This window comes from Perissodus microlepis, chromosome 11 (assembly GCF_051167445.1).
Source record: "Perissodus microlepis isolate ML-2025 ecotype Zambia chromosome 11, ASM5116744v1, whole genome shotgun sequence".
Taxonomy (NCBI): Eukaryota; Metazoa; Chordata; class Actinopteri; order Cichliformes; family Cichlidae; genus Perissodus; species Perissodus microlepis.
In genome coordinates this window covers 20,846,390-20,860,941 of record NC_140471.1, presented here as the reverse complement: position 1 = coordinate 20,860,941, position 14,552 = coordinate 20,846,390, and the positions used below count along the sequence as shown (strand labels likewise).

General features: G+C 37.7%; 3 protein-coding genes across 4 annotated transcripts; all 3 read left to right on the top strand.

The window, feature by feature from the left end:
• The first annotated feature begins 1,878 nt into the window (after nt 1-1,878).
• On the top strand, nt 1,879-3,244 carry LOC146377700 (H-2 class II histocompatibility antigen, A-U alpha chain-like). The gene is made up of 4 exons (XM_084943095.1): nt 1,879-1,990; nt 2,214-2,477; nt 2,564-2,845; nt 2,932-3,244. The coding sequence occupies exons 1-4, from the start codon at nt 1,912-1,914 to the stop codon at nt 3,057-3,059; spliced, it is 753 nt and encodes a 250-aa protein (XP_084799221.1). The 5' UTR covers nt 1,879-1,911; the 3' UTR covers nt 3,060-3,244.
• A 307-nt stretch (nt 3,245-3,551) lies between these two features.
• On the top strand, nt 3,552-7,051 carry LOC146377699 (class II histocompatibility antigen, B-L beta chain-like). The gene is made up of 6 exons (XM_084943092.1): nt 3,552-3,895; nt 4,056-4,322; nt 4,438-4,719; nt 5,156-5,266; nt 5,345-5,370; nt 5,469-7,051. The coding sequence occupies exons 1-6, from the start codon at nt 3,799-3,801 to the stop codon at nt 5,493-5,495; spliced, it is 810 nt and encodes a 269-aa protein (XP_084799218.1). The 5' UTR covers nt 3,552-3,798; the 3' UTR covers nt 5,496-7,051.
• Nucleotides 7,052-7,354: 303 nt separating this feature from the next.
• On the top strand, nt 7,355-9,598 carry LOC146377698 (rano class II histocompatibility antigen, A beta chain-like). Of its 2 annotated transcripts, XM_084943091.1 has the most exons (6): nt 7,355-7,443; nt 7,603-7,869; nt 7,975-8,256; nt 9,155-9,265; nt 9,362-9,387; nt 9,486-9,598. In XM_084943091.1, the coding sequence occupies exons 1-6, from the start codon at nt 7,380-7,382 to the stop codon at nt 9,510-9,512; spliced, it is 777 nt and encodes a 258-aa protein (XP_084799217.1). In that variant the 5' UTR covers nt 7,355-7,379; the 3' UTR covers nt 9,513-9,598. The 2 variants fall into 2 exon arrangements, with proteins under 2 accessions (XP_084799217.1, XP_084799216.1); XM_084943090.1 differs by having other exon boundaries at nt 7,603-8,256.
• Nucleotides 9,599-14,552: the final 4,954 nt, after the last annotated feature.

Here is a 14,552-nt window from a genome sequence, read left to right as displayed (position 1 = left end):
TTACAGTGTCCTTCAAAACATTGCCCTGGGACACCCTGATCACAGATTATGTTTAGTTATGGCTTTCTCGGCTTCATGTCCCCAAGCATGCAGGAGAATTTTTTTGTCATTTGGAGTTCAAAGGCAGATCAAACTCTCCACCAGGCGGTGATAAGTTGACAGCTCTGCTCCTCTTCACTCAGGTGTACAAAGTATTTAGCTGCAGGTCTGATGACATGGCAACAGATTGGTCATATCACCTGTTCAACAAATGGGAACTCTGAGTTTCCTGTTCCAGAACAGTGATTGCAGTAAATTCAATTAACTTTGAGTACGTTCATTCTGAGTTAAGAGAGTAAGTCACCATCGTAACATCTTTACATATAAAAACAGGAAGAAAAACAGAGCAATTTGATCAGTTTGTGCCACTTTGGCGTCATCACATCAAAGAAAGAATAAAGTTTGAGATAAAATCTATACATTTTGTCAGTGTTCATTTAGCCAGCAAGAACTTTGATCAGATAAAGCTGTATCCTAACTTTACATTTGATTTTATAGCTAATTATTCATCATCATCATCATTTATTTATATAACACTTTAAAAACACACAAGGCCGACCAAAGTGCTGAACAATAGAAACAGAATAGATACCATAAGAATAATAAATACGATAAAATAATAAACATGGCGAAAACAATAAAATATAAGTAAGTACAAGTCAGTCAACCACTGAGTCAAAAGCCAGTGAATAAAAACGCGTTTTCAATCTGGATTTAAAAACCATCACTGATGTCGATTGCCTAATGTGAAGAGGAAGATTATTCCAAAGCTTAGGTAATTATTCAGCCGAAACCTGACAGGACAAACTGTAGGAAACAAAAAGTAAAGATCAAATGTGGAGAAACAGTTGGGACACCTGGTTAGATCAGTTACCCAGATTGCAACAGACTCCAGACAGACACACCCTCGGTAATTCTGATAAATAAAGCAGTTGAACCAGTCTGAAACTAAAATTATTTTTGAAATCTTTGTATAGTAGAGGAAGTCTAGTATAAGGAAATTAAACAGAGGATAAATGTAGCTGTTGTTTTCCCAAGAAACTTGCAGTTGCCTTTGCTTTTTGTTTTCTTGCGACATTTATGTAATAAGAATCCACCCCCCCCCCCCCCCCCCTCTCTTTCTGTCTAGCTATCTTTATATAAAGTTGCATTGGTATGTCAGCATAAATGGAGTCACATTTTGTCATGCAATTTCAAATGCAAATTTTCAAAGACCTCAACAAATATGAGCGAACAAACAAACTGTTTCTTTGCAGTTTGTCACAGTTGCTGTATTTCCCAAGGAGACAAAAATGCCAACGTGTCGCGTTCAGAGATGGAGAAACAAGTAGGAAGGGGAGGATGAAAGAAGAAGGTGAGAGATTATTAAAAAAAAGCCCAGGTCCACAAGTGAAATTTGATTAAGTAGGTTAATCAAAACTTTTTTTAGATTTTTTAAAATCAGATGTTGGATCCATACATGATGTGTTGACTATGTTTAATGTGAAATGTCTTGCAAAACAAATTAAAGTATGCTAACTTTGTGTTATTCAAAGGACTACTGTGGATCAGGTTTATAATCGTGCACTATGTTGGAGTGATCACATCTAGGGTCTTATTTACACTCACTAAATTCTACCTGTTATACTGGCTTTATAGTGTGTAGTGGCAGGAAATCAGCCATAGGGTTCTGCTTATATCTTCTTGAATTCAGTTGGTTAAATCCACAAAGAACAGCTCACAGAACAAATTTAATTGGAATTTTCTCCGGTTACTCCTTTGTTTTACTCCACCCCAGGACCTGGTCTGGTCATATGACTCACTGTGAAGTTCCCTGTTGGCAGCAGTGGTAAAGTTAAAACCAATACTGAACCACTCAGTCTGCTGTCACTGATGTCACATCACACAACAGATATGAAGCACGCTCCTCTCTTAATCCTCATACTCAACAACTTCTGTGTCTTCTCACAGAGTAAGTAAGTTTTAAGCTAACAATCTATTACAACTTGTTTGTTCTGGAGCATGCAGTTCATGTGCTAGTTGAGACATTTTAAGCACCCAGAGTAATTTTTTGTTTCTGTTACTCAAGAATGCAAATGCCTGAAAAGACATTATTAGACATAAACTGTACATATTAGCAGTCATATGACTTGACATCTATACTTTTCAGTAGTAACCACAGTTTTGTTTTTCAGTTCCCCATGAAATGACCTACGTAGTGGGCTGTTTCGTCCAAGGCCTGACAGAGGTTCAGTTTGAGTTTGATGGCGAAGAGTTTTTATATGCCGATTTTCCAAAAAAAGAGATTGTCTACACTGTTCCCAATTTTATTTTTCCCGATCCGAGTCATGTTTTGGTGGGTTTGAGTATCCTTGAAGATGCTTTGGACAACAGGAAATGGTGTTTACTAATTACAAAAATTGCTGCAATGGAAGAGAAGTATGTGCCAGAAGAAAAAGGTAAATCAACCTCAGCATCAATCTCTGTACAGACATAATTGAGAAAATGCTGAGGAAAGTTTTAGTTGTGTTTTTACCTCCTCTAGACACTCCAGAGATCGTCCTCTTCTCTTCTGACAAAGTTGAGCTGGGAGTAGAAAACAGCCTGATCTGCTTTGTGAATCATTTCTACCCACCTTCCATCAATGTTACTTGGACCAAAAATGGCCATCCGGTGTCCACGGGGGTGTCACTCAGTCGATATTTCCCTAATAAAGATCAAACCTTCCACCAGTTTTCCACTCTGACATTCACACCAAGTGAAGGAGACTTTTACAGCTGCACTGTGGAGCACTCGGCACTGGAGACACCCAAAACAAGAATCTGGGGTAAATATTTGACCTTATGAAGTCACTAAAAACAGAAATTTCATTGTGTCTGTAATGACTTATATTGTCTTTAACTTTCCCTACAGAAGCTGAGCTCATGAACAGTGATCAAAGTCTTGGACCAGCTATTTTCTGTGGAGTGGGATTGAGTCTGGGCTTACTGGGAGTCACAGTCGGAGTATTTTTCTTTGTAAAGGGACACCAACGACAGTAACTTCTGTGAGGTTAAATATAGTCAGCATATGATAAACAAACACTATATTATTTCTGCACAGTACCATTTAAAGCCAATAAAGTTAACACACACAAAACAAATGCAGTAACTCAACATGTGATAGAGACTAAATGTGAGTTTGTACAATGTATACAGTGTTTAATAAACTTCGATGTACATCATGTAAATCAGTTGTATTTTTGATTTTGTCTTCTTTGATATATTAACCACATAACTTGTAGAGATTGTGGTTCTTATAAAACTATAACTGTTATTTTTGTTTATACTTTGCATATACATATATTTAATTACATTTTTTATACGAAAACATGATAAAGTGATTCAAAGCTTTTTGTATTCTGTGTGTTTCTTTTTGTGTTTTACATAAATACTATATTCTACCAATACAAAACTTGCTTTACTAGTAATGTGTAATGTTCTGTTTTGTTTGTGTAATGACTGTTTAGTCATGATCCACAAAAAATTCTGAGCACTCAATTTGACTGAAGTGGCACCATGAAAAAAATGCTGGTTCAAAATCTTTACTTCCCTGATTTTTAACCAAATGTATTTTTTACCTCTTCTTGTTTTCCATCGGTAATCTGAGATTTTTTGCAAAATAACTGGGGAGGTACCCAGTGACAACAAGAGCACTGAAATCAAAACAATACATTTTGGGAACTCAACTTCCTGATTTTTACAACTCAGTGCCAACTTTAACTACTGCTGTCTAGGTGTGATGATTCAGTCACCCTGCTCTTATTTACCAGACAGCATGTCTCATACTCACAGTTTTGTTCCTTTCTTTGTGCTTTTGCTGGTCTTGTCAACAGAAGGTAAGTTAGACTTTTTATTTATACTGCTGATCAAAGTGATACAACAGACTCAAATAGCTACTTAGCAGCTATCTGTTTAGCTGTAGCATGTGATGTGTGATGATAGGATATACATTTAACTAGCCATATTAACTACTGTTTGTTGCAAAACATTTTTCAGGCGCTCTCTTTGGATATTATGTGGCTCATTGCCAGTTTACTTCCCCTGACGGCAACGATGCCATGTACGTGGAGCAGTTTTACTTTACTAAAGTGCTAGAATGTCAAAACAACAGCAGTGTGGGGAAAGTAGTCGGTTACACAAAGAACAGAATAAAAGTTGCAGATAAACTCAACCGTGACGAGGGCTTTATGAAACATGAGGTATGGAAATCAAACCTTTGCAAAAGAAATGTCCCACTGATTTATGATGAGCTCCAGAATTCAGGTAATTTTCACAAAACATCACAGCAATTATCTCAAAACTGTCTCTCTTGCTTTCTGTCTACAAAGAAAGTCAAGTTTTGTTTTAATGACTTGTGTGCATTGAATGTTTCCTGTAGTCGAGCCCTACGTTTGGCTGAGGTCTGTGCATGCAGCAGACAGCAGACATCCAAGCATGCTCGTCTGCAGCGCGTACAACTTTTACCCAAAACAAATCAAACTAACGTGGCTCAGAGACGGAAAGCAGACAACAACTGATGTGACTTCCACTGAGGAGCTGCCAAATGGAAACTGGCTCTACCAGATCCATTCCCACTTGGAGTATACACCCACACCTGAGGAAAGAATCTCATGCATGGTGGAGCATACAAGCCTCATGAAGCCCATGATATATGACTGGGGTAAGAGAGTATTTAATGCCACCTGTATCTGAGCTTTAGATTAGAAAATTACACAATATTTCATGCTATTTTTTGACATGTTTACCTAAAGCCAGTTAACTTAATAATAAGTAAATGCCAGTTACATTTAATCCAAATCATTAAAGTACATTTTTCTACCTGTATTTCTGTATTTTGACGGTCGTAACTGATTATCATTCAAATGCGACTTTGCTTTCTTTGTGGATATATCCACATTTTCCAGCATGCATTCCTTTGAAATTTTATGAGAGAACTCCAACAGGGAATTCACAGAGTAAACGTCCCATGCTGCCACACATTAAAAACGACCAAGAGAAAAGTGATCAGAAAAGTGAAAGATTCATATATTTATTTATTAAACATCAGTGTAAAATATGTAGATGTAATCTGCTGGTGCTGATAAATGTGTTTTCAGAACCATCGCCTGACTCAGGGAGAGATAAGATTGCTGTTGGTGCAGCAGGGCTGCTGCTGGGTTTGGTGTTTTCAGTTGCTGGGCTCATTTACTATAAGACGAAATCCAGTGGTGAGAGATTCTTTCTAATAAACATAAAACAATACTTGTGATAAGATCTGTTGATAATAATGTTGAACCTTTCTGCAGGGCGGGTCATGGTGTCAACAACCGAGGTAGATGTTTATATTTAACAGTTATTTTTCCATCACTTTGAAACAGATGTGGAAACATCTACCAGACTATAATAAATCTGTTTTTCTTTTTTCTGCAGGTTTTACACCCCGATGACACACTTTGAGTCGGAGCAGCCTTTTGGATTTCACTGAGATTTTGGTTCTGATTATGTAAAACGTTATGGTGGACTTGCTTGTCCTTAAACTGCCGTCTGAGCTTTTCACAGACACACAGAGACTCACATCATCCACATTTTCTCCTCACACTGTAAACTTGATCCAAACTCTGCATCACATCAGCTGAGCTTCCACCAGCAAACAGCTGTGTACTGTTTCCTGTCTGCTTCATTTTGGAAAGAAGAATTTAAAAAGTGAATGTAATATGATGGTTTTTTGTTTTGTTTTTTAGCTTACTCTACCGCCCTCAAGTGGCCAAAAAATCAGTTCATGCAGGTAAACCTTCAGCACATGTCGAAAATGGCAGCTGTAAAGCACTGCTGGGTGAAAACAGGAAATGGGCAGTAAGGGCATAATATTTGGACACTGCAGAGAAAACGTGTAATTATTCAAATTCATGTTTATCTAGTCTGTGTAACAAACATGTGTCATCCTGTCTTTCTATCCCAGCTACCCTGGTGTGGATGGTAAATCAATTTTCTGCATTAATGTCGTTTAACTACTGATAATAAATATAACTTGTGTTTGCTTAAACATTCCATCCATGTGTGGTTAAGGAAATACATTCACAGGCCATTTCTTTAGGTACATCCATTTAACTGCTTGGTAACAGAAATATTTAATTAGCTAATCACATGGCAGCATCTTAATGCACTTAGGCATGTAAACATGGTCAAATCAAAAGGGAGACAGGTGATTTAACCAACTTGAACATGACATGGTTGTTGGTGCCAGACTGGAGTGTTTCCAGAACTACTGATTCTTCCACAGAGAATTGTATGAAAAAGAGAAAATATCCCATCAGTGGTAGTTCTTTGAGTTTAAATGTCTTGCTGATTTCAGCGGTTAGAGCAGAATGGTTTTGGGTTCAGGCCACAGTAACTAAAATAACCACTCATTACAACCGAGGTTTGCAAAAAAAAAAGCACTGCAGCAGCAGAAGACCACACTGAGTACCACACCTGTCAGCTAAGAACAAGAACAGTTGTTACAGACTCAAAAGTGGACAACAGAAGATTTGAAAACTGCTGCCTGGTCTGATGAGTAGATTTCTGCTGCAACATCCAGATGGTAGAGTCAGAACGTGGTGTAAAAAACATGAAAACCTGCATTCACCCTACCTTGTATCAACAGTTCAGCTTGCTGGTGGTGTAACAATGCTTGTGATGTTTTCTTAACATTATGACCATGGTGTACCTTCTGATGGCTGCTTCCACCAGGATAATACAACATTGTCACAAAGCTGAGATCATCTCAAACTGGTTTCTTGACCACTAAATTTAGTTCGCTGTCCTCAAATGGCCTCCAAGTAAATAGATGTCAATCCAACAGAGCACCTTTAGGATGTAGTGGATCAGGAAATTCACATCATAGTTGTTTAGCCAACACTAAATTTTATACAAAATGACGATAAAGTGATTCAAAGCTTTTTGTATTCTGTGTGTTTCTCTTTGTGTTTTACAAAAGTACTGTAATCTACCGATACAAAATTTGCTTTACTAGCAATGTGTAATGTTTTGTTTTATAAATTACACTTAGAAAATATATAAATCCTGAGTTCTCCATTTGACTGAAGTGGCACCATGAAAAAAAATGCTGGTTCAAAATCTTTACTTCCGGATTTTTAACCAAATGTATTTTTTACTTCTTTTTTCCCCATCGGTAATCTTTATGCAAAATAACTGAGGAGGCAATATGAGACCCACTGACATTATGAGCACTGAAATCAAAACAATACATTTCAGGAACTCAACTTCCTGATTTTTACAACTCAGTGCCAACTTTAACCACTGTTGTCTAGGTGTGATGCCATTCAGTCACCTCGCTACAATATGATGTCTCATACTCGCAGTTTTCTTCCTTTCTTTGTGCTTTTGCTGGTCTTGTCAACAGAAGGTAAGTTAGACTTTTTATTTATACTGCTGATCAAAGTGATACAACAGACTCAAATAGCTACTTAGCAGCTATCTGTTTAGCTGTAGCATGTGATGTGTGATGATAGGATATACATTTAACTAGCCATATTAACTTCTGTTTGTTGGAAAACATTTTCAGGCGCTCTCTTTGGATATTATGTGGCTCATTGCCAGTTTACTTCCCCTGACGGCCACGATGCCATGTACGTGGAGCAGTTTTACTTTAATAAGGTGCTAGAAGGCCAATACAACAGCAGTGTGGGGAAAGTAGTCGGTTACACAAAGAACGGAATAAAAGTTGCAGATAAGCTCAACGGTGACGAGGGCTTTATGAAACATGAGGTATGGAAATCAAACCTTTGCAAAAGAAATGTCCCACTGATTTATGATGAGCTCCAGAATTCAGGTAATTTAACAAAACATCACAGCAATTATCTCAAAACTGTCTCTCTTGCTTTCTGTCTACAAAGAAAGTCAAGTTTTGTTTTAATGACTTGTATGTTTCCTGTAGTCGAGCCCTACGTTTGGCTGAGGTCTGTGCATGCAGCAGACAGCAGACATCCAAGCATGCTCGTCTGCAGCGCGTACAACTTTTACCCAAAACAAATCAAACTAACGTGGCTCAGAGACGGAAAGCAGACAACAACTGATGTGACTTCCACTGAGGAGCTGCCAAATGGAAACTGGCTCTACCAGATCCATTCCTTCTTGGAGTATACACCCACACCTGAGGAAAAAATCTCATGCATGGTGGAGCATGCAACCCTCATGAAGCCTATGATATATGACTGGGGTAAGAGAGTATTTAATGCCACCTGTATCTGAGCTTTAGATTAGAAAATTACACAGTATTTCATTAGTTACTTCATTTTACAGGTTTGCACATCTAAATCAACTCAGTGAGATCTTAAACATAAAATATAGTTAGCTGATACTAAATACAACTGAACCAAATGCAAATTTTCTGCTTTTTGTTTGCGTAAAACAAGAAACTTGTCAGCTTAAGACAAGAGATGTTATAAAAGGTGTTTCATGCTATTTTGGACATGTTATCTTAAAGCAAATTTACTTAATAATAAGTAAATTCCACTTACATTTACTCCAAATGATTTAAGTACATTTTTCTACCGGTATTTTCAGTCAAGTCAAATTGATTATCATTCAAATGTGACTTTGCTTTATTCTTGGATCTATACAATCAACATTTTTCAGCATGTATTCATTTGACATTTTATGAGAAAACATCAACGAGGAATTCACAGAGTAGAAGGCTGATTTTGCCACACATTAAAAACGGCCGAGAGGATTTAGCGACATAGCAGTGATGTGGTTAACACTGTCACCTCACAGCAAGCAGGTTCCTGGTTTGAAACTCCTGGTTGGCCAGGCCTTTCTGTATGCAGTTTCTCCCTGTGCGTGTGTGGGCTTCCTCTAGTTACTCCAGCTTCCTCCTAAAGTCCAAAGACAAGCATGTTACTCTAGGTCAGCTGGTACTTCTAAACTGGCCATCCACACGAGGAAGATTAATAAAATACTGCATGAATGTACCACACATTGTAGTCTAATGCACTTTAGAGTTATTAATAAAGTAAAAGTATTGTCATCAAATTGACTCATGATTCATATATTTGATATATATCAGTGTAAAATATGTAGATGTAATCTTCTGGTGCTGATAAATGTGTTTTCAGAACCATCGCCTGACTCAGGGAGAGATAAGATTGCTGTTGGTGCAGCAGGGCTGCTGCTGGGTTTGGTGTTTTCAGTTGCTGGGCTCATTTACTACAAGACGAAATCCAGTGGTGAGAGATTCTTTCTAATAAACATAAAAGAATGTTTTTGTCATGACAGCATCTACTGATAAGATTTAATGATAGAAATGTTGAACCTTTCTGCAGGGCGGGTCATGGTGTCAACAACCGAGGTAGATATTTATATTTAACAGTTATTTTTCCATCACTTTGAAACAGATGTGGAAACATCTACCAGACTATAATAAATCTGTTTTTCTTTTTTCTGCAGGTTTTACACCCCGATGACACACTTTGAGTCGGAGCAGCCTTTTGGATTTCACTGAGATTTTGGTTCTGATTATGTAAAACGTTATGGTGGACTTGCTTGTCCTTAAACTGCCGTCTGAGCTTTTCACAGACACACAGAGACTCACATCATCCACATTTTCTCCTCACACTGTAAACTTGATCCAAACTCTGCATCACATCAGCTGAGCTTCCACCAGCAAACAGCTGTGTACTGTTTCCTGTCTGCTTCATTTTGGAAAGAAGAATTTAAAAGTGAATGTAATATGATGGGTTTTTTTTTTTTTGCTTACTCTACCGCCCTCAAGTGGCCAAAAATCAGTTCATGCAGGTAAACCTTCAGCACATGTCGAAAATAGCAGCTGTAAAGCACTGCTGGGTGAAAACAGGAAGTGGGCAGTAAGGGCATACTATTTGGACACTGCAGAGAAAACGAGTAATTATTCAAATTCATGTTTATCTAGTCTGTGTAACAAACATGTGTCATCCTGTCTTTCTATCCCAGCTACCCTGGTGTGGATGGTAAATCAATTTTCTGCATTAATGTCGTTTAACTACTGATAATAAATATAACTTGTGTTTGCTTAAACATTCCATCCATGTGTGGTTAAGGAAATACATTCACAGGCCATTTCTTTAGGTACATCCATTTAACTGCTTGGTAACAGAAATATTTAATTAGCTAATCACATGTGTAGCTGTTGCTGTTCTGTGAGTCTATTGTGCAAGTGGTGTGATATGCCCATGTAGAAAGGACGGCACTGCAACGCTGGACTTGCCCTTACTCTGGGCTCCCTCTTTATTCTGGCAGCTGGTACAAAGAAAACAGCACACAGTCTTCATTAACAGTGTGCAAAGCAACTGCAACATTCAGTTCTGTTAAAAAGAATTAGAACAATTACAATCCCATAGAGAAGCATTAGAGCTGAGTGCAAGTCAAAAAGCACCCGACTAGCTAACGAGTATTAGCTTAGCATGCTAACTAAAAGTGCTACTCGTGAATAAAGTTACTACCCATGCATCAAAATGCCTGTAACTTTCAGGATACATGCTAGTACTGCTTACAATCAAAATACATGTTGACAATTACCACTATAAGAATGTTTTCCTTAATACACATACAAAATTGACAACAGTATCGCTCACTAGCACCTACCACCAGCTTGGGAGTTTTTTTTTCCTTTGCTGAGGCATGCGCTGTGCAGCAATTTGGAACCTTAACAGTTGCTGTTGCTGTGTTTGTCCACCAGGTGGCTCCAACTATTCACAAAGCACATCAATTTTGAGGAAATTCATTAAGCTATTTTCTAACTCTGTTACACATGGCAGCATCTTAATGCACTTAGGCATGTAAACATGGTTAAATCAAAAGGGAGACAGGTGATTTAACCAACTTGAACATGACATGGTTATTGGTGCCAGACTGAGTACTTCAAAAACTATTGATGTACTGAGATTTTTCCAACTGTCTTTGGGATTTTACAGAGGATGGTCTGAAAAAGAGAAAATATCCAATCAGCGCCAGTTCTTTGGGTTTAAATGTTTTGTTGATGTTAGAGGTTGAGAACAGAATGGCTTTGGGCTCATAGGAAGGCCTCAGTAACTAAAATAACCACTTGATACAACCGAGGTTTGCAAAAGAAAAAGCACCGCAGTCGCAGAAGACCACACCGAGTACCACACCTGTCCCCAGTTAGAAAATATACAAATAATTAATCTTTCCTTATTGTAAAAACTTGATACATTATAGTAGGAAGACTAGCCCACAGGGGCAGTGATACAATGTAATATTCAGCCAGAAAACCGGTCATGTGGATGTTACTTTGATCCTTAATGTAGATTAAACATTGACGCAGAGCATTTACTGTCAGTCAATAACATTCGCTGTTGGCAGTGAATTCTGTCCAGGATGACACACCCTGCCACACCGAAAATATAGTTCGGGAATGATTTGTTTGATGTGTTTGTTCTGAAACAGCAAGTCCAAAAATAAAGAAAAAAATTCAATGAAGAGCTCCAATAAGAATTTTTACAACTCACTATAAAACACTGTACACTGTAAAAAAAATCCGTAAAAATACAGTACAATCTACTGTATAAACGTGAAGGAATTTTCCGTATTAGTCATTTACAGGTATTTTTCTGTATTTCTCAACTACTGCAATGCATTGTGGGAAAAAGAACCCGAAAAGGAGGGAAAAGTAAGCGCAAGAGCAGCCATTAGGCTTCTTTCAGGCTTCATCTGGATTTTGGACTCTGAAGTTGGAGAAACTGCCTTCAAATTTCTGTGGTAAGTATTAAAACTCACGTTTCGTTTTATTAAAATAATGTTTTTCAAAAGACTCCGCGTTTTTATTTAGAAAGAATTGTTAATTTATTTGTTAACTGGTTTCGGCTGTCTCCAGACAAGTCAGGAATATTTTGCTGACTCATTTTTTAAAATAATTGTTATTTAGGTTTAACATGACTTAAGCTTTATTTTAGTTAATGTTAAAATAATGTTTACTGTGATACCACCAGTTTTGCCCTTCAGTGGCTGAACCAGTTTTCATAAATATTATAGTTAGCTGTCTGTGTCTCTCTGGGTATTACACAGCTGTGACTGCTAACTAGCTAATTAGCGAAAGTCAGCGATGTGGATAACTGGGAAAAGTGAGAACTTCATGGTCCTAGAAATTATTCTAGGACTCTAATAAGTACTGTATCAATACCTGTGTTTTACAGTTGGCTCTACTGTACACTTTAAAGGGTTTCAGGAAAAGTTACACTAACCCTAGTTTAAGCCTCAGACCTTCCCGGCTGATGCAAGCAAATGCTAATGTTAGCCTCTGATTTGGGCTGCTAAAGTAAAGACTTTTAGCTAGCTGACCAGCATATATTATTTCGGTGGTTAACAGACTGTAGTGGTAATATTATTGAAAGTATAGTTTCACCTCAGCACATTTACAATTATGTCTATTTTGTAGCACATAGAAATGTTTAGTTAATATTTACAGACAGACACATTTTCCCTGTAACTGTGTTTTTACTCCAACATTTGTTGAAAATGTAATTTATGAAATGCTGAGCAGCATTTCTAGTATGTGGAATATTTTTGTCACCCCACTGTGCTAATGTGATGAAATACTAAAAATTATTACTAAAAAAATTCAATAATAAATCAATAATGGCTATTTCTTGATTGAACTATAATGTAAGCGCAGTGCTGGTGTGCAGGGGCTTTATATGCCTTGTCTATATCAAGCTTTTAGCCAAATATAAGCAGAGATATCTTTCTTAAAAATCCAGATCCTTACAGATTATTTGAGAAATGGATCAACAGCTATCACTACTTGAAGCACTCTAAGTCCTGCAGTGGAAAAATATCCCTTATTTCACCTTTGATCACACACTTTGGTTTTCCAGTGCAGAGCAATGGCCAAGAAAAGGAAAGACTTCCCCGAGTGAAAAAAAAGATGAAGATACAAGCTGGCGATGATCCAGAGCAGCTGGTCTCAGGAAATGAAGAAAAACCCTGATCACCTTCTCTACAAACACAAGGTGAGTTTAATGTTGTGGTTGATTTAGTTTTTCAAGGTATGTATGTTACTTTAATTATAAACTGCTTTTGTTGCAACAGAATGGTGTTATGTGTATGCAACTCTACATGAATTATAATCCTTTGTAGGGCTGTGTGATATGACCAAAATCTCACATCCCAATATAAGACATATCTCTCCTGATAACGATATATATCACAAAATAGTGCATTTTCTGTAAATTCTGTGATTCTCGGGCAACTCGACTTATGTGAAATGTTTTCAGTTAGGCGTCGTGTACCTGGAGTCGAGTGTTTTGACCGATGCATGAAACTATACATTTTTAGACATGAGTTTAAACAGCCGCCATTTTCTTTCTGAGTATTTATTACACGGCGTGGTGCAAGGAAAAGCCTGTTCTAACGTTTGAGTTTAAGGATTATTTTTGAGCACCTGACGACTCTTTTTTGCTTTTCATTCGTAAACTCTTTCATGTGATTCTTGTGTAGGTGGTTAAAGAGGTTTGTCGTGTTTGAGTGGTGGTGGGGACCAGTTTGTGGCATAATTTACATAGTACAGTTTTCTGCGGCGTGTCAGACTTTTCATAACCAAACCATGTCCATGCTACAGAGGTAGCCCCTCGTTTAACAATAAGGTCCTCGATTTCTTTTGACTGGTCCTTCTGATGGAGCTAGCTGGTTCTGCCTCATCCTTGCTGGCCATGCTGGTATTCTCTGTGCCTTCAATATTTAACATTAATTGTACCAATGTTGTTGTGTACGAAGCACAAATTAATTTAAGTTTTAATTTATGAATTTTTGAGCACATGGTGTATTAGGTTGTAATTGCATAGAAATGTACGTTTAAGGATATAAAGAACTATATTTAATGAGTTATTTTGAAACGTCTCAACAGAAACTTGAGCTTTATTGTGAAAGGTTTATGTGGAAAATAAACAAGCGGACGGCGGATGTAGTGGAGATATCAAAGATAGGCACGGCTGTGGCACTGATTCAGTCTTTGAGCACTACGGTCACCCCGGTGTGTCGGCCAGAACACCACTTAAGGCCAAATTGTCCCAGAGTATGAAAGAAGGAGGGAGCTTGAGGTTCCGTTTGAGGCACTTTATTGTCACCACTCAATTTCTGGGGCTGTAAACACAGCAGGTGTACATAAGTGTGTGTGTGTGGTTTCCTACAAAGGAAATAAACAAGGGAAATAACGATAATTAAAGAGAATAGACAAGTCAAATACTCAAATATAAACATAATACAACATAGTTAACATAATCACATATAAAGATCAGAAAAATATAATACACTTCAAACTGCTCACACTATGCAACTAAATAGCATTAGTTCGAGGTTAAGCAACCGTCAGTACTCAGGAACTACTTCCGGTAGTTGTACAAAATAAAAGCGTCCCCCATTATAATCCGCTATAATGCTCTTATTGTGAAGGGCAAGCGGGACGCTATACTTCCGGTCAAACTACGTTCGCTATTTTATTAATCCACGTACCTAATTGTTCGC